The sequence below is a fragment of the Lissotriton helveticus genome, chromosome 3_1 (genome assembly GCF_964261635.1).
Source record: "Lissotriton helveticus chromosome 3_1, aLisHel1.1, whole genome shotgun sequence".
Lineage (NCBI taxonomy): Eukaryota > Metazoa > Chordata > Amphibia > Caudata > Salamandridae > Lissotriton > Lissotriton helveticus.
The window spans coordinates 971,054,526-971,073,672 of NC_136061.1; the positions used below are offsets into that span (position 1 = coordinate 971,054,526).

The window sequence follows — 19,147 nt, forward strand, 5'->3', positions numbered from 1 at the left end:
TTTAATAAGTGTAGCCTGGATCAGTGCAAGGTGTCCACTTACATAAGTGTACATCATATACGGAGCCAGTCTCTCCAGTTAGGGGTGTTACTTTTCAGTTATTTACAAAACGAAATCCAGACAGTGTAGGGTCTATTTGGGATAGTTTAGACTATATTGTCCACTCTAGTCCAATTCCTTCTCAGAATAATGGAGTGCAGGGCAGCCCAGGAGAGCAAGCTAACATACGCCCATACCTATCTTGAGCAGACCAAGCTTAGTTTGGACATTGAGAACAGGCCTTTTAGAAGCACAGTTTGCAGGTGTTTGAAATCTGAACACCTTTATGACACACTGACAGGCACTGTGAAAAATGCACCCTGCCTTCAGACTCATCTCCAGAGCTCTCATTCACACAAAGAGTCATATGTTGCATAAAAAAAACTACAGAACACAATTTATGGAAAAACAAATATTCTTATGGGAATACAAGATTCAGTTAAAATGTAATCTAAGCAGAGTCTTCCTCGCTGTTATGGATTACATCAAGGCTTTCTACAGTAGTTGTGAATTCGAGCATTGTTTTCACCTGTAAAGGAAGTGAGTTTTGGACCTGATGGGAGCCCATCTCAAAGTTTTTAGTTAATACCACATCTGAGACCTGACAGAACATGACCGACTTAAAGCCTTCCAGGCAGTAGACTGACGTGAATTGTGTGGCAAGCAGGGGCCCACTCAGACCCATGCACTCGATCGAGACCATGCATCACACACATCTTTGCAGTTCACTCTTCAATCCCAGGCCCAGTCTTGGAGGTTGGTGAGCTACTGAAATCTAAAACCAAATGCATGGCTCTGGCTCATCTCAAGGTCCTCTTGGACCCAAAACGAGCAGAGCTCTCATATGGCATCTGCCTACCTCCACGTTCTAACCTCATGTGCCAAGGCTTAACGACAAAGCAGTGACCTTTGTTGTGAAATGGGCAAGGTAAAGAGATAATACCCATCTAATAACTGAGCTGTACAATGTGAAACCCGAAAGTTTGGTGTCACTCCTGACGTAAAGGCCCTAAGGTCCAACTCCATCTTATTTCGGTCCCAACTCCTTCTTAGTGCTTGGATGTCACCATCTTCCACAACTTAGACAGTGGACACCACCATATTACTTGAGTTATGCCGAATCGTTGTCATGTCTGCCTTTTAATACAGCTGTCACCAGACCTTATCTTTTTAAGAACGGTGATATTGTCAAGTTCTTCGATTAATGACATAGATACAACATCTACTGTGACATTCTTCTGGGTAAAATGTCTCGTCTTCAACATGTCAAGGTTTAATAAGAACAAATAAAGACATATAACCAAAATAATGTAGTCAGAATCGATGTCCTTTTCCTTTATATGGTCATAAGGAAACATGTGGGATGCATACCTTGATGCACATAATCTATGTCAAACATTGTTAAACTTATATCCTGAATCTTATCAGAAGTTGCAATTTCTGACATAAGGACTGCCACTTGACTCACCTACTGCCAGTGCACTGAAACCTGAAGCTGATAAAGCAATGTTTTGGAGGAAGACTGACCTACTGCAAATGCAGTGGGTGTTTGCCTTTTGTAGTGAACACATTCTTCATATCCATGCTGAAAAAGACAGCCTTTGCTGTCAACAAGGTATGCTGTGCTCTCTTTCACCCAAGAAACTCCAGACTGCAAGTTGCTATGCCTTTCATGCTCTCATAGTAAAGCACATAGAAGCATGCATTAGGGTGTCAGGTTCTAGATAACATTTTAAATCGCATTTTAACAATGCTGTGAATGTTCATTTTGTTCTCGTTATTTATAACATGTCTAGTTGCTGTTTTAAAAAAAATCTGTGTTGTTGTTTTAGATGTACTAAGAAATAGGTTCCTGAAGTAAGAAACACTTTTAACGTAAAAGGGTTCATTCTTTTAAGTACAGTGTGTGTGATACTGACGAAAGAAGGTTTGTTGCTGTTGTCATATTGCCCGATACCCACTTTTTTGTATTGTACCGTATTGTAATTGCATTTATATAGCACTTACTACCCCTGACAAGGCGTCAAAGCACTTTTCCGGCAAGAAGCATGCTACTCCTGAACCCATGGAGGATTAGTGGAGAATTAGTATAGTGAAATATGAAAGTAATTTTAGTGATGGATATGTTAGTCAGTTATTTGGATTGAGAAGAATAGTGGATCGACAGAAGAGGAAAAAAGGTTTGCGTTTAAATAGCGCTTGCTACCCCTGATGGGGGGGGGGGGTTGAAGTGCTTTTTCCGTGAGTAGTATGCTACTCCAGAACCCATAAAGGATTAGTGGTGAACTAGTTTTGTGAAATATGAAAGTAATTTGAGTGGTGGATATGTTAGTCAGATATCTGGATTGAGAAGGATAGTGGAGGGAGAGAAGAGGGAAAAAGGTTTGCATGTATATATCGCTTCCTACCCCTGATGGGGTATTGAAGCGCTTTTTCGGCGAGTAGCATGCTATTCCAGAACCCATAAAGTATTAGTGCTAAATTAGTATAGTGAAATATGAAAGTAATTTCAGTGGTGGATATGTTGGCCCATTATTTGCATTGATGAGGATAGCGGAGGGAAAAATGTTTGCATTTATATAACTCTTGCTACCCCTGATGAGGTGGTGAAGCGCTTTTTCGGCAAGTAGCATGCTACTCCAGGACCCATAAAGGATTAGTGGTTAATTAGTATAGTGACATATGACATTAATTTGAGTGGTGGACATGGTAGTCTGGTATTTAAATTGAAAAGGATAGTGGAGAGATAGAAGAGGGGAGGATTTAGATTGTTTTTCCTTTTTTTGTTTTGGAGCTTATAGCATTAGGAGGAGGCTAGGGATGAGTAAAAGGGAGGTGGAGGGGAAAGAGTCAGAGGGAAGGGTTTAGAAAGGCTTGTTTTAGGAGACCGGAATAGTAAAAGAGGTATGAGATGATGCAAGGAGGGGTAGAATACGGAAGAGTCTAAAAGGGGTTATTTTGGGGATCATAGTAGTGGTATGGGGTTTAGGATGAATGAGAGAGTGGAGGTAGGGAATATATTGATAGAGGTATATGGTGAGAAATAGGGTAGTGCATTGGAAAGAGTAGTAAAACGAGGTTTGAGATGAATCAGAAAGTTGAGGTAGAGGAAATATTGGGAGCAGTATCGGGTGAGAAATAGGGTAGTGCGTTAGATATGCTGAATTAGACGAAAAGTAATAAATATATAGATCCATATGTAAATGGAAGGTATATAGATGCATAAAGAAAAGTAGTATATGTAGATACAAAATTAATTAAATAAACTCTGGCTTTCAAGTGTTGTTGTACTTTAAATTAATTGTATTTATATATTTTTTGTAATTCAATAGTGAAACAATTGTAGATAAATAATTATGATAAAAGATTCACTTATTTATGCAGTCACTTATATACATGTAAAAACATTGTATAAAGTAACGATCAGTATATGTACATTTGGTAAGCAGAACTAATGAAGATATATATATTTTTTTAACATAAATATTCTATACGTTTATATAAAGCAATACACATATATAGGTACCTATTTATAGTACAAATAAATGTTTATATACAGAAGGGTATGCTGTATATTTCTGTTTGCGTATGGTGGTTATGTGAGGAAGAGCCAATTCTTGTGAGAATGTTAGTAACCCAAAAGCAATACCTCCATATCAATCACACATTGAGTAGTGATTGCAGGGCTACAATAACTTGTCTATCACATCCATCGTGGTGTATTGAACCAAGTTTAACCTTGTCACTTGTGGGTGGGAAAACACCCCTTGTAGAGTCATGCCAAAGTTGTAACTTAATCAACAGTCCCGCTTCCTGGCTTGAACAAATTGTGTGATCCACAGCAAATATTTTATTTTACAGGGCCTTATTTTTCTTTATAATCACAAATAAGAGTACCTTCAAATGTGTGAGTTCAGGAAGTACACTGCACAAAAAACATATGTTTAATAGAGTAGAATGTTGCTCAATCTATATTAAGAATCTAAACTACATATGGGGTTCACATGACAACTGACTTATCTCTGATTTCAGTAGAGGCATTGGCGTTTGGGTGGGGGAGGCATGAATATTTCTAAGTTTATATTTAATCAGTGTTGCGTTTATTGAATGTCTCTCAATGTAGTGATACAATCTGAAATACTTAGGTGAAAAGCACATGCATGTTAAAGAAATACACTGTTTTTAAAAGCGACGTCATTATATTTTTACATGATGTTTATTGCATGATTTACATACTAAATATGTAAACCATGTCTCAGCTTGTGGGCTTTTAGAGCCAAGCCCGACTCTTGGCTCAGTTCTGGCTCAACTCCCCGGTTAAAAAGTTGGCTCACACACCTCTACCCAGTAGGCATCAGTGGTAGCTTGATGTTACTGTTGCAGCAGACAGAAGATTCGACTGACACTGACAGGCCAAGAACAACTAAGTCATTATTAGGGAGGTGTCTCACCCTACACACCCTCCCTGAATCTATGTCCCTGAAATTCCTCCTCACACAGAGCATCATCCAAACAAGATTCTGTACACCCACCATGGGAAGAACTGGTGCTCCCACCCACTGGAATGCCCCAGGCAGAGTAAGATGAACTGCTCCACGGATCAGAAGTAGATTTTTCCACAACCTACATATTGTATGTAATTGCATTTTGTATCACTTACTACCTCTGATGAGGCATTGACGGCGCTCATTTTTCGTATGAATAGGAATTGAGGATTTGCGATCCTTTCGTTTCATCTACCGGTTGTGTATGTGTTGTTAATAGGAACAAAAATTCAAAGGAGCCTCTCTTGAATAACAGTGAACAATTTTCATTGAAAGCAGACGTCCTGGCCATCTATCTTTCAGTTTGCATTGAAAGCAGACCTCCTGGTCATCTGTCCAGAGTGAGTAATCACAAGATAAGGGTTGACAATTAATAGAGCACCACCAGAATATGTTATAATGCGGCAATTCATCTCGATTTGTGGAAGAAAAGCTCAAGAAAAACACAACTGCTCTTTTTGCAAGAATATTCTTCGGACAACTTTGAGATTAAAGTTTGAAACTTTGACCACGTTGAGAGTGATTAGGTTTGCCATTTGCAAAACCAAAGCATATTTCTTTCTTCATTACTCATAGATAGAAGCGTCCAAATGGACCTTCCCAGCAGGCCAGGTTCCAGGAATTTATATCTGGAAGGGCCAAGCGTGCGTTTGGGTGGGCCAATGTGTGCAATTTTTGACAATTCTGAAGGTAGCCTACAAGTACTAGCTTTATATTATATTTTTTCCAAACAGTCATACACAGCATGTTATTTGAGAGTAAAAGTTGATGTCTATACTCGTCAGGCCCTGCCCTCATAAATGCCAGCAGGCCAGGCTTCAATAAAAGCACCTGGATACCAAACAGATTGTAAAAGTACTTCAAGTTTAAGGAGGTCCCTGTAACCACACCTAAGCCTTTGTATCTTTACACTAGGAAGACCAGCTGTTTACTCCTTGCTCAACACCTATTTCCTTGCACACTGTGATCTTTGTAACTGTTTATTTCCATGTCATTCTTTTGCTTTCATTGATAAACAGGTTTTAAAAGCAGCAACACATTTGGACAAAAGAAAGTAGTATCCTTGATATCTGATTGCAATTTTCATGCCTGACAATTGTAAAACTGGTAATTGCAGTCAGAGGTAATCTCTTCTGGGGTATATCACACAGGTGATCAAGGGGTACAATGGCCTTCTTTGTGCACCCTAGGGCACTATAGTGTTACAGAAGATGGCCGCTTGTGCAGCCCCTTCTTAATGTGCTGGGGTACATGTAGAGCCAGTGCTAACTTCAGAGTGCATTTCCTCATTTTTATGGGAGCATGGCCCTATGCAAATGAGGGATTGACTTTGCCTCTGCACCCTCCCTGTATCATGGATTCAGGTACTGGGGCAAAATGACCCCCAGGATGCTCACTGACAGAATTCCCCCAAAAAGTTAAGCCAGCCTTCTGGAGGGTGCCCTAGACATCGCCCTTTAGGGAGGTGCCATCACTAACTGCACCTGTCTCCCAGGGAATTTCTCTCCCCTCTTTAAATTGCCGGCAGTATGCCACCTGTACTGTGAAACACATGACTTCTATACTTATAAACAGAAGTTCCGTATTTCATTGAAAGCGATTCCCACAGGCCAGGCACAGGTTTCCGGCTGTTCCGATGGCAGCGCATTAATTGTAACAGAGTGCACTGTCCCTATTTGCATCTAAGGGCACCTGTTTAAAGGTGCGCACTGATACAAACAGGGACAGTGCTCCCTATCTGTAATACAGGCCCTGTTGTTCTTTGAAAACTCTCTTACAAACGTCCATTTTATGTGCTAAAATGGTCCTATTCTGTTTCCACTCATTGTGCGACAGAAAGGTGTGAGGACAGGAGATAATGTTGAAAAGGTGCTCTCACAAGTTGCAGTTAAAATTCTTATAACACCGCCGATACAAACATTACATGAAGTACTGGAAAACTTCAGAATAATCATACACCAGTTCACAAATATTGGCAACATCTGCACCAGTGTAGCTCCTTGAGGTGAGGTGAGAAATAGGCCTTTATGAGGCGATGACCCTAACTTGGACTGTCATGTTGAGTTTGCAGTCAGCAATGATTCAGAGGTTCCTGGCATGGGTGATGGGGGTGGGAGTAGGTCATCGTTCTGTTGGCCACCAGTGTAATCGCACAGAGAAAAGCACTCTCCATAGATCACAACTTCAGTCTCCTCTGTGTTCAATTTCAGGCCGTTAGATTTTATTCATCATTCATTGGTCATTGTGACATATATATGTTCTATGCTTTAGAAGACAAAGGTCCTAAGCTTATCAAGATAAGGAAAGTAAATAAAATATAGGCCATAATAGGAAACTATATTTATCCTCTGTCCAGCCGGACAGGGTATTTATTTTCAACAGAATCACAGTTATTTAGATAAGTGAAGGCACAGTCCTGTACCTAGTTCAAGAACGACAAACAACACATAGGAAGAGGTTTCCACAGGCAAGAAAGAGCTAAACTGGCCACTTTCACATCAATGTTAAATTAAAGTTTTTGCCAGTCAGTACAAAACACAATTAAGGTACAGCACAATTGCTAAGTTGTGGAAGTACTGCTTATAGTCGACGTTTCGATCCCTCTACGCTCTAATTACATGGGATCATCATCAGGACAACATTTAAAAAAACATTTGCCTGTTTGTATTTAAAAATGCGACCACTCGGAATCGAGCAGTTAACTCCCGATCCTAGCCTCACAATGGGGGAATTAGGGTGCAGCTAGACATTGGCAAGCCGATCAGGGGTTTCGGTTTGGTGATGATGCCTGTTTGTCCGCCGGGTCTGGCTTCTACTACAGGTCTGCATAAGTAAAGACGCTGAATCCAAGTGGCATGCTGGCCACAAGATGGACGGGATTCTTGGGGACGGGATGGGAGGGGTCCTGTCAATTCATCCAATGCGTGATGAAGGTTTACCACAGGTATGCCTTTGTTATTTAAGTTGATCCATGGTATCTGGGTTTCTGGTGGGAGAAGGAACGATGTCGTATCGATCCGCTGCTTCGATTGCAGTCCCCTATATATGTTATAGGCAGATTCAGCTAAAGGGTTAGAAGCGCTGAGAGCTTGTGCGGCTTGCAGTTTTTGAGGTCCTGTTTGTGAATAGTGAAAGTTTGTGCTTGTACATCTCTAGTATATGGAATCAACTTATACATGTGCAATTTGAGTGGGTATTGTATGTGTGTGCATGCTTGTGGTGTTTTTGCGCATGTGTCTGGCATGGCCATTCCAGTGCAGGTGTTTCTGTACGCAATGTTAATTTGAGTCTGGTGTGAGGGTGCTTATGTATTATGTGTATGAGTATAAACATGGCGTTTATGCATGGGGTTGGTGTGTGCATGTGTTGTGTTTTGTGTTCCTTAAACACTGAATGGGTGTGTAAAATGATATTGATAAAATGACACAATAACTTATTTGAGGCAAACAAACCATGTTTTTTATGAATGTGTATGTGATGCAGCTTTGGGTCCTGAAGGTCAAAGAACTCCACTCTCTGTGGCTTCTATGCATGAATCAGCAGCTGTGAGACCTCGCACTGTAACAGCAAACCTTATCAAACCTAGTGCTGTGCAGGTAAAAAGTAACCAAACACTATTTACGAAAGGTGACCAGATGACGCAGACACTATCCATTTATCTGATAATCATACTTTGTTTGTGCCAAAAGTTTAGCTATATCAATTTTAAACTATACCTGTGGAATGAATTAGTTAGTTCTGAGGCAAGTTTGGATAATGAGCCATAATGCCACCATGTGTATATCATGCCATATTGCATAACACTTAGTAGATCTTGTCCCGCGTGTCCCTGATTTCCGGCTCTCCTGCCTCTGGCAAGAACAAGAAGCAAGCAGCCTCCCTCTCCTTACCTGAGCCAATCACAACGCTGCAATTTTAATGGTGATTGGTTGGAATGCCGACCAGCCAGGTGCCTATGGGGAGGCCATTTTCTCCATGTAGGCTGCATGCAGCCTACCTGGAGAAAAGGCAGAGTGCGCATGATTGGTTTTGTCGGCCCCAGAGGGTGGACCAAACAGTCAGCACCCTCGGCAATAGGCAAGCCACTCCTCCCCTGCCCTAGTGCAGACCCACCCACCTACCCGCCCCCAACCAAACCCTTCTGCTTTCTCGCAGTGCGAGAGGCAGGAACATAAAATGGCCTTTTTACCATTTTCTGCTTCTCACACTGCGAGAAAGCAGTGGGGCTCCACTCCTCCACCCTAATGAAGGAGCCACCCCTGAATGTGAAGAGATCATAAACAGGATCACTGAAATTATGTGGCAGGGGAGAACCAAATTATGTAGCAAGGAAAGAGAAATACTGTGGCGTAATGAGGCACATTTTGTGATAGTATTACTTCATTCCTTTATCATTTTTCTTTGCACTTGTTAACACTATTTGGGCATAGGTTGCACCTCAGTTGTACACGTTTACCACCCAAGTATAGCAATAAGCAATAGAAATGTGACCATTCAGCCTTTGCGAAGGACCTTCAACTGTGCTGCAACACATGCTGCTGTATTTTTTAGCAACCTTTGATCCATTTGAACTAGAAACATTTCTTTTAATCTGCAGAATATGCATCAGATAATGGATTATGTGGCAAATGCAGCAAATCCATAATTATGCTGAAAACACACAAGCCACAACATTGCATAATCCAGTGTCCTCGACTATAACCTGGGAATGGGCAATATACTGTGTCAAGATATTGGAATATGAAATACGCACATTTGTAACCCTGCCACACCAGTGGGGATAAATTCAGCCCAGCACAATTTCTTACTTTTTTACCTGTTTTTAGGGCTCGCCTGCTGATGCGCTTCAGCGCATAGCTGGCGAAGCTCTATAGGGGCTTATCCAGTGTTTATCCACTGGCGATTCCACTGGCGATTCCTTCAAGTGCATGTGCTTTTTAGGTCATTGCGCTTGCGCAAGCCCTAAAAAGCGCGTGCACAATGCCACCAGCCGCCTGCCTGCCTGCCTCGCATTACCACATCAAAGGCAGCCCTCCGAGCGCATTTCTCACCCCCTAATTATTCACGGCCGGCCGGCAGGCACATCAAAGGCTGCTGCTGCCGTGACTCGCATTTCTCCTCCCTCCTCCCCTATCACTGCCCAGGCCGGCCGTACTTTCTCTTTACAAGGGCCCCCATTCCTGAATCACTTGAAATCTCTCCACATTATTTGCATTTTGTTAATTAAAAAAATTAACTTCAACACAGCGTTGCACATTTTTCTCGACTTCGGAAGGATGAGTCCCAATCTCATTTGTACAAAGTGTTGTAATGGGATTATTGGAGAGTTAGAGAAACGTGCTCACAAGTTACATTTTTATGCATATCATCTGAGTAAATAAACAATAGCATGGTGCCGTTTGCGTCCTTGACTTGATCTGGTTTTTATTTTTATTTTGCTATTATTCTCACAAAGGCTAAGAAGGTCTGCCTACTTTAGTATTAAGTGCTATACGTCGCATAAGCAACAGCTAACCATTCACTCACCCACGCAACGCCACTCACCCATGCAACGCCACTCACCCACGCAACGCCACTCACCCACGCAACGCCACTCACCCACGCAACGCCACTCACCCACGCAACACCACTCACACACGCAACGCCACTCACACACGCAACGCCACTCACACACGCAACGCCACTCACACACGCAACGCCACACACGCAACGCCACACACACACGCAACGCCACACACACATGCAACGCCACACACACATGCAACGCCACTCACACATGCAACGCCACTCACACATGCAACGCCACTCACACATGCAACGCCACTCAACCACGCAACGCCACTCACACACGCAACGCCACTCAACCACGCAACGCCACTCACCCACGCAACGCCACTCAGCCACGCAACGCCACTCACCCACGCAACGCCACTCAGCCACGCAACGCCACTCAGCCACGCAACGCCACTCAGCCACGCAACGCCACTCACACACGCAACGCCACTCACACACGCAACGCCACACACACACGCAACGCCACACACACACGCAACGCCACACACACACGCAACGCCACACACACACGCAACGCCACTCACACATGCAACGCCACTCACACATGCAACGCCACTCACACATGCAACGCCACTCACACATGCAACGCCACTCACACATGCAACGCCACTCACACATGCAACGCCACTCACACATGCAACGCCACTCACACACGCAACGCCACTCACACACGCAACGCCACTCACACACGCAACGCCACTCAACAACGCAACGCCACTCAGCCACGCAACGCCACTCAGCCACGCAACGCCACTCAGCCACGCAACGCCACTCACACACGCAACGCCACTCACACACGCAACGCCACACACACACGCAACGCCACACACACACGCAACGCCACACACACACGCAACGCCACACACACATGCAACGCCACTCACACATGCAACGCCACTCACACATGCAACGCCACTCACACATGCAACGCCACTCACACACGCAACGCCACTCAACCACGCAACGCCACTCACCCACGCAACGCCACTCAGCCACGCAACGCCACTCAGCCACGCAACGCCACTCAGCCACGCAACGCCACTCACACACGCAACGCCACTCACACACGCAACGCCACTCACACACGCAACGCCACTCACACACGCAACGCCACACACACACGCAACGCCACACACACACGCAACGCCACACACACATGCAACGCCACTCACACATGCAACGCCACTCACACATGCAACGCCACTCACACATGCAACGCCACTCACACACGCAACGCCACTCACACACGCAACGCCACTCAACCACGCAACGCCACTCACCCACGCAACGCCACTCACCCACGCAACGCCACTCACCCACGCAACGCCACTCACCCACGCAACGCCACTCACCCACGCAACGCCACTCACCCACGCAACGCCACTCACCCACGCAACGCCACTCAGCCACGCAACGCCACACACACACGCAACGCCACACACACACGCAACGCCACACACACACGCAATGCCACACACACACGCAACGCCACTCACACATGCAACGCCACTCACACACGCAACGCCACTCACACACGCAACGCCACTCACACACGCAACGCCACTCACACACGCAACGCCACTCACACACGCAACGCCACTCACACACGCAACGCCACTCACCCACGCAACGCCACTCACCCACGCAACGCCACTCACCCACGCAACGCCACTCACCCACGCAACGCCACTCACCCACGCAACGCCACACACACACGCAACGCCACACACACACGCAACGCCACACACACACGCAACGCCACACACACACGCAACGCCACACACACACGCAACGCCACACACACACGCAACGCCACACACACACGCAACGCCACTCACCCACGCAACGCCACTCACCCACGCAACGCCACTCACCCACGCAACGCCACTCAGCCACGCAACGCCGCTCAGCCACGCAACGCCGCTCAGCCACGCAACGCCGCTCATCCACGCAACGCCGCTCATCCACGCAACGCCGCTCACCCACGCAACGCCACTCACCCACGCAACGCCACTCACCCACGCAACGCCACTCACCCACGCAACGCCACTCATCCACGCAACGCCACTCATCCACGCAACGCCACTCATCCATATGCAAAACGAAAAATGTCAAACTCTTCTATTGCGAGACCTATTGCATTTTCAATGCTTGCTACGATTTCGATTGCATTTTCGAAACTTGCGTTGTTTCAAGTTACATGATACAGCTTTATTGGACACAATTTCTAATTTGAGATAAAACTGTTATTTACTTTGCCACAGCATCTGGCAGAGAACCGACAGACACAGACATTCTAGTAGGCATTGCAATTCCACATTACGGCTGCTCCTCCGAGGAGGCATGAACTGCCACTATCTGAATAGTATAATGCATGCCTCATTCTACAGTTTATTAATGTGCGCATTCTACACTGATTAAACTACTTAACATTCTCAGAACCCCCAACACAAACAGCCATAATTGAGGTGCAAAAGGCCGTTCATAGCCCGGGTGCCACTGCACCTGCTGCATCATTGGCAGATAAACTCCTGTCTCCTCTACCCCAACACCCTCCCTCCACTGTAGCTTACTTCAGACATGAGCTAGGGTTGCCACTGGGATGTTTTATTTTTTTACCGGCATGAGCAGTATTTGAATGTCTCAGCCAGTACAAAAATAGGGGAAATCATCTAAAGCCGGTATTTTTCTCCCTATCATAATTGAAACAGCTATTATTAAAACAATGCACTTTAAGATGTATTCTATAGGTTCCTTGATATCCCTGGACTGATAATTAAAGTAAATGAAGTGAAAACAAATCACAACATTTGACTATTGACAAGGAGGAAGCACGTCACAGGTGCTTTCTCTGTGGCCTCTTCTGCTGTGGTTGGGATGGCCAAAGGCCATGCTGGGCCTGCTTTCCAGATCTGTGGTCCAGAATGGACTTGTGAGGTTGGCATTTATCCCGTCTGGTTGACTATAGTCTGGATCTGGTTACAGAATGAGCTTTGGCATAAATGTGATTGCTAAACAAAAATATGCCCTTGGTCAGACCTTAATTTGAAGACTAACAGACACAATTAAGAACACCTAGACCTTGGCATTCACTGTCCAGTGTTGCATGTGTGGGATAGTGAACAGGGAAGCCCTCAGGCTTGTACAGTAGCAACAAAGAAGTATGGTAATCCTGGTGATTATGGGTGGTAAGCGCAGGTGCACTTTTTACAACGCTGTCACTCTTATACTTTGTTGCATCTAACTCTGAATCATTCGCAGTGTCGCTAGAGAGGGATGATCAAGTAGTTCATATCTTACTACCTCCCAGCGCCTTTTCCATCAATTACCCATTATTTCATTCAATTGCTCCACCTATCCCAATAAGTCATACCCTTCACCTTTTCCATCCCCACCTCATTCTTTCTTATCCTCACTCTTCCTCTGTCTCCCTCCGAAATCCACAATTCTTCTCACAAGCTCTGTGTCTTCCTGGATGATCCTCTATCTCATTCTTGTCTCTTCCATCTCTCGCCCCATCTGTTCTTTTTCTCTCACACAAGTCTACTACATCCCTCCCTTCCTTTTATTCTCCCACCCCACCCCCCCCCCACCAAATATTTTCATTACACTCTTTTTGTATTTGTTAAAACGCACTATCGCCCAAGGGTCTCTTGGCGCTACTGAATAATAGGTCATAAGGTGAGGCAGCAGACATTAAGAAAACAGCAAAGTTTTGAACGCTTTTCTGCTGAACTTCTCTGTACAACTTTTTCACGCTCATCAAAACTGATATTACACCAGCCATGTCAGGGTGTTATATGCAGCATAGAAACACACACCCCTAAAGGTCACTGCGTGGAAAGAAGGCAATGAGCACTCACCTGAGACAAAGGCTTCCATCCTACACAGTTGATTCCTCCTATGAAGACCATGTTGGGCATGACCGGTCGCGGGAACTCAAAGGCAAAGTCATATCTCAGCAGCCAGAGCGAGGCCCCACCTAGGAGCTCAGGAGCAGATATTTCCCTCTGGAGGAACTGTGAGGCCAGGTGGCCATATGGCGAGTAAATATAATGGCAAAGTCCCATCAAATAGAACCTGAACAACATGTTTTTCACTCGCTCAGAAACCACCATGCGGTCTGTGAAGCCTGTAAACAGCCGGGGTACATAGGATGTAGGACTTGGGCATTGAGTGGCCGCATCATCAAAGCCACATGAGATCGCTTTCAGGAAGAAGACGGATGGGATGGAGAGATATTCAGCGACTATCTGCCCACATGGAAACATGGGATCAATGAACAAGGCATGAAAATCACCCTCTCGCAGGTACTGGATCAGCTCACGGTCATTCAGTAGCTGCCGACAGGCTGAGAGCATCATCTTGGTGATGTTGTATGCCTGCTCATACTCAGTGATAATCCTTTCCACAAAATATAGCTCAGTAAAGACGGCATTACTCATCCGGCTGATTTGAGACTTAAAGTTTTCCCTCGTGTAGGGCACTGGGTAGGTCTTCACAGTGTAGACGTCTGAAGTCCCAATCAGAAGGTTGACCTCTGGCACCACCAAGGTGATCTCGTGCCCTCGACGCTGCAGCTCCTCCACCACAGGCCGCATGCTGAGCCAGTGGCTGCCATCTTGGGGCACCACCAGTAGCTTCCTGCCCTCTGTGAGGCTGGACCAGGCCAAGAATAGAAGCACGGCTGCAGCCCAGGAGGAAGCCCCAGAAGCCATCTGTGGACGAGAGGTTCTGCTGCGAAATGATGGAGATCCGCTCTCTTTAGGGAAGTGCTGAGTCCACAGAATCTTTTCTGGACTTCGGACATTTATTGAGCTCGGAGAAGCTATGAACTGGAAAATAATTGGGCAATTCCCACATGCCTGGTTGTGCAACTTGAAATATGAACACATACGCCCGAGTCCAGGGGGAGGAGCTTGCACATAAGCTGCACTCCAAAAAGGAGAGTGATTTTAGGCACCCTCTGGAAAACTAGTTTTGTAGTAAAAGTTTAGAAATGTATCATGTGTTGCCTAGCTAAAAGTTCAAACATGCACAGGCACAGAAAGAGCTGACATCTTTACAGCAAACACCAGATAACTTGGAACAAAAAGTACCTCTCTCCAAGGACACCAAATTCTAGGAGGCTGGTACAGAAAAATCACAAAATAAACAGCATGAAGCACTATCACGCACAAGCTGCTGCCACGTCATAGCGTTTTTTTTTATTTCAGCCAAGTTCCACAGTAGCTTGGCTGTACAACATCGCTTTGAAAACATTGAAAAGGCCAATACCTCCTGTAGGCGAGACTTATTGTCTTTGGCAATGCTTGTTGTGTGGGAAAATTCATAGGAGGGTTCCCAAAAGGCCTTTAAGACCTAACTTCCCAACTTACAGATCTCGTCCTTTGGAAATCCTTATGGTTCCTGACAGGTCAAAGGACCTTTGCCAAGTGTTGAATGGAGCTGGAATGAGAATACAAATCCTGCATATATCATCAACTGCCAGATCCTTAATGTTCAGTCAATGACGAGAGGTTGATAGAGTTTTCAAAACTTTTATTTATCTTAAAAGGTTCGTTTTTTTCATCTTTATTCAGATTAGTTCAGTTTACCGAAATGCCCAAAAAATGGCAAGTGGCAGCATAAATCAATACAAAGTCTTCCATAAAGGAAAATTGTCACTAAACTAGCTAAGAGCCTAATCTATCCTAAATAGAACCCATGAAGAGTCCTTTTTGGAAAAGAGTAAATGGCACTTCTCATAAAGAGTCGTTCTGGAAACTCAGCAGAGTTCCTAACAGTTGCAGTAGCACCTGTCGAAATGTCAGTAAAGAAGCAAATGATCATTGCAGTAGCATTGATCAAAAAAGGGTTTAGATAAGGTAAAGAATAAAGTCACCTTCAGCAATAGCTGTCGATAACAAAGAGCTGGAATAAGAAGTAACTCTGCTGGAATAAGAAGTCTCCTCCAAGCAAGTCTCAGAGGAAAAGAATCAAGTCTGGTCTCTGGTCTCTAGCTAGGTACACTTATTAATATAAAATCACACAATAATGTAACGAAACGTATCAAACTTATCAAGTGTTAATAGTTTTACTCCAATGGAAACTGCTCATTCAATGGGGTCGTCAACTTCCGATTCTTATTCTCTCGATTCCCACAGTAAACATCCACATTGGTATGTAGTAAAACAATGTTGCATATACTTATAACATGGAGAAAGGTTTTCATGAGAACCTTCCTACCTAAACTAAAAGATTAGCTCTATGTCCATTGTGAATACAAAAGTGAGTCGGATAAGCTGAGACAAAACTAGCGATAATGTTCTGGTGAGACATACATAAAATATATCCAAATCATTATTTATTCTATAGTCACAGTAAGGTTCTTTGCTCAGTTTAAATGAGCTAATGTGGCATGCTACATCAGGAAAACATTTTCTAAATAAAAGTATAATAAGCTATGAGTAGGAGTTGAAAAAGGCTTTTGGGCCTAATAAAGGGGCACATCAAAGAATGATAGCCTAGTCCCAAAAAGAATTCTTAACATTATTTCATATACATTTCCCTAAGTGTCATTTTCTATGTGAAACATTTTTTTCAGCAATTTAAACGCAATCTGAGGTGCAATTCTAGAATGCTTTTCAAGTAGAAATGTAGTTTTTAAAGTTATCTCCCACATTGTTGTTTAAATCTTTTATCCTGGCAAGGCGACAGCACCTATTTCCGAAAAAGACTCACTCAATGTGTCAATGCTGTTTCTGGTATGATTGAGAATCAGGAATGGTGTCCGCACTGATTCAAAGGCGAGTAGCATACAATCAATGCACAAGTCCTCAAAAAGAAGTGGAGGGGCTAACCTAGTTAGGCAGTATGCAAGTGACTTCGTGGTGCGTGAGATCACAGAGCATGATGTCACGGTGCGTGACATCGCACGTGGCATCACAAGAAGTGACCTCACAGGAAGTGACATCACAAGATGTGACATCAGATATTAAGACCTCACACATATGTTTAGCGGGTCTATTAGGAGTATATTTAGGCGAGTTACTAGATTTAGCAATTGAGATATTCCATCAGGGTTCTGACAAAAAAGAGGGGCAACCCCGATGCAACATCTGGGCCTCAACGAATAAATGTTTTTAAAACTCTGCCACAGAGTAATTGGCAACAAGGAGAAACATGGCAGTAGATCTGTTCTGCTTAGTTGGTTACAAAGTCTGAGATTTAAAATATCTTACGGGGTTAGGGCAGCTGCTGTAGAGATATTTGTGTGCTCAATAAATCTCTGGGAATATTGAAAATGGTAAGAAATCTCTGGAGGTTAACACTTTTGTTGGAGAGATCTGTGTTTTGTCTAGTTCCAGATTTTAATTAAAGTAGTGTAGAAGGTAAATGTGTCTCCTGCAAAGCACATTGTGTAACATGCAGATTACAGATGTATATTGTTTGCAGATAAGTGGGTTATGCTTTGAACACAGAGATCTTTTTATTACTTGCATTTCATAAATTGTAATCCTTTTAATATAGGACGGAGAACTATGAAGGACATGTGACTCCTACACCATGTAACACTCAGTCTTATGTAACACATCTTGTACACTGATTTACCCACTTAGATGATTTATTGTCTAGGTGTTATGTGTATGGTACACAAAGAGTTCTGACACCCTGCAATGGGACGAGTAGCACTATAAAATAAGTAAAATAGTGGTATTTAAATTGTTATTTGTGTAAATACTGGGCCAGAACAACACATTTGACATTCTTACAGGGCATGAAGTCATATATATGCATGGGCAAAAGCATGCTTCTCTTAAGTACCTGTGACGTGATAACAAGCTGTCTGCGTGGTTTCCCCTTTGTTGCCTTTTTATCCATGTGTGAGGCTACAGACCGCACCCAGCCAGGGTCATATTAGAACAAAAAGGAGGCCTGATGGCCCCTTAACTTCCCTTTATATTTTACACAGCTGGAGGTGAAAATAGAAAAGCCCCCACGCTACCTGCACCTTGCTGCTGGTAATGGAAAGCACACCATGTGCAGGGGCTGCTAAACGTTTTCCAGCGTCAGAAAATGAAACCAGGACAATTTCAAGATATTTGTGTGGGGCCTAACTTCTTGGCAGGGTGGACAGCGTCTATCTACCATGTGAAAATAGTTGGTGGATGCAGTCTAACCGTGTGTACCCCCGACTTGTGTCCTGCATACAATTGTGTCAGTACTAAATATTGACAGGGCTCACACAACATGTCAGTGCTGTTTCTGATATAACAGAGATTCAGAAATGGTGTCCGCACCGATTCTAGAGCGAGTAATACAAAATGTGTATGTGGTGAAGATGAAAATGAGCCACAGTTTTTGCTTGAGCAACTGGAAATCGGACGAGGTATCAGGACTGATTCTGGGGCTGTTATCACACGATATGTCAGTTCTCAATGTGGTACAATATTATAGTGTGTCAGAGCTGATTGCACATTAATGGAAAAATCAGACAAGGTTTTCATTCTGATTTTAGGTTGAATATCCCAAATGTTCTAGCGCTGAATATAGTACGCTCACTCAATGTGCCAAATATGGGCGAGGACAACACAAGGTGTCAATGTTTGAATAACTGAGAATCTGACGTGTCACAGCTGATTCTGGTGTAAATGAGGATTACAAAACATGTCAGCAGTGGTTCTGGGTAGGCCTGGGTGGTGAACTTCTCTCCATTCATGGAGTGTCCGGAGTTTTCTATACTCTGCACTTTGAGTTTTTTCCTCATTCGAGTTCATTAATGTTAACTTTGCGACCACGAGTGAAGAAAATCCGTCACTAGACTACTTTCCAGCGAGATTTCTCAATACGGGCGTTCGCAAATAGTCTCAACCCCTTGTGTTGAAAAGCCATCCGTTTGCGTTGAGGAAGCTGCTGCTTGAGTCGAAAATCTACTCAAGCAGCAGAAAGAAGCAGCACCCTCTTGTGCTGCGCATGGTGCAGTTTGCGCTGGTTTCCCAGCACAAGAC

General features: G+C 44.1%; 1 protein-coding gene across 2 annotated transcripts in view; it reads right to left on the bottom strand.

Annotated features, from left to right (window-relative positions):
* LOC144823148 (UDP-glucuronosyltransferase 1A9-like) overlaps positions 1 to 19,147 on the bottom strand; it is a 545,217-nt gene that overhangs the window by 430,843 nt on the left and 95,227 nt on the right. The window contains exon 1 of one of the 2 annotated variants that reach the window (XM_078681391.1): positions 14,021 to 14,773. The exons of the other annotated variant lie outside the window; for it this stretch is intronic. Coding sequence (XP_078537517.1) covers positions 14,021 to 14,758 — 738 coding nt within the window. The 5' untranslated portion in view covers positions 14,759 to 14,773. Of the gene's footprint in view, positions 1 to 14,020; positions 14,774 to 19,147 lie in introns of those variants that run through there. 2 annotated transcript variants of the gene reach the window in all.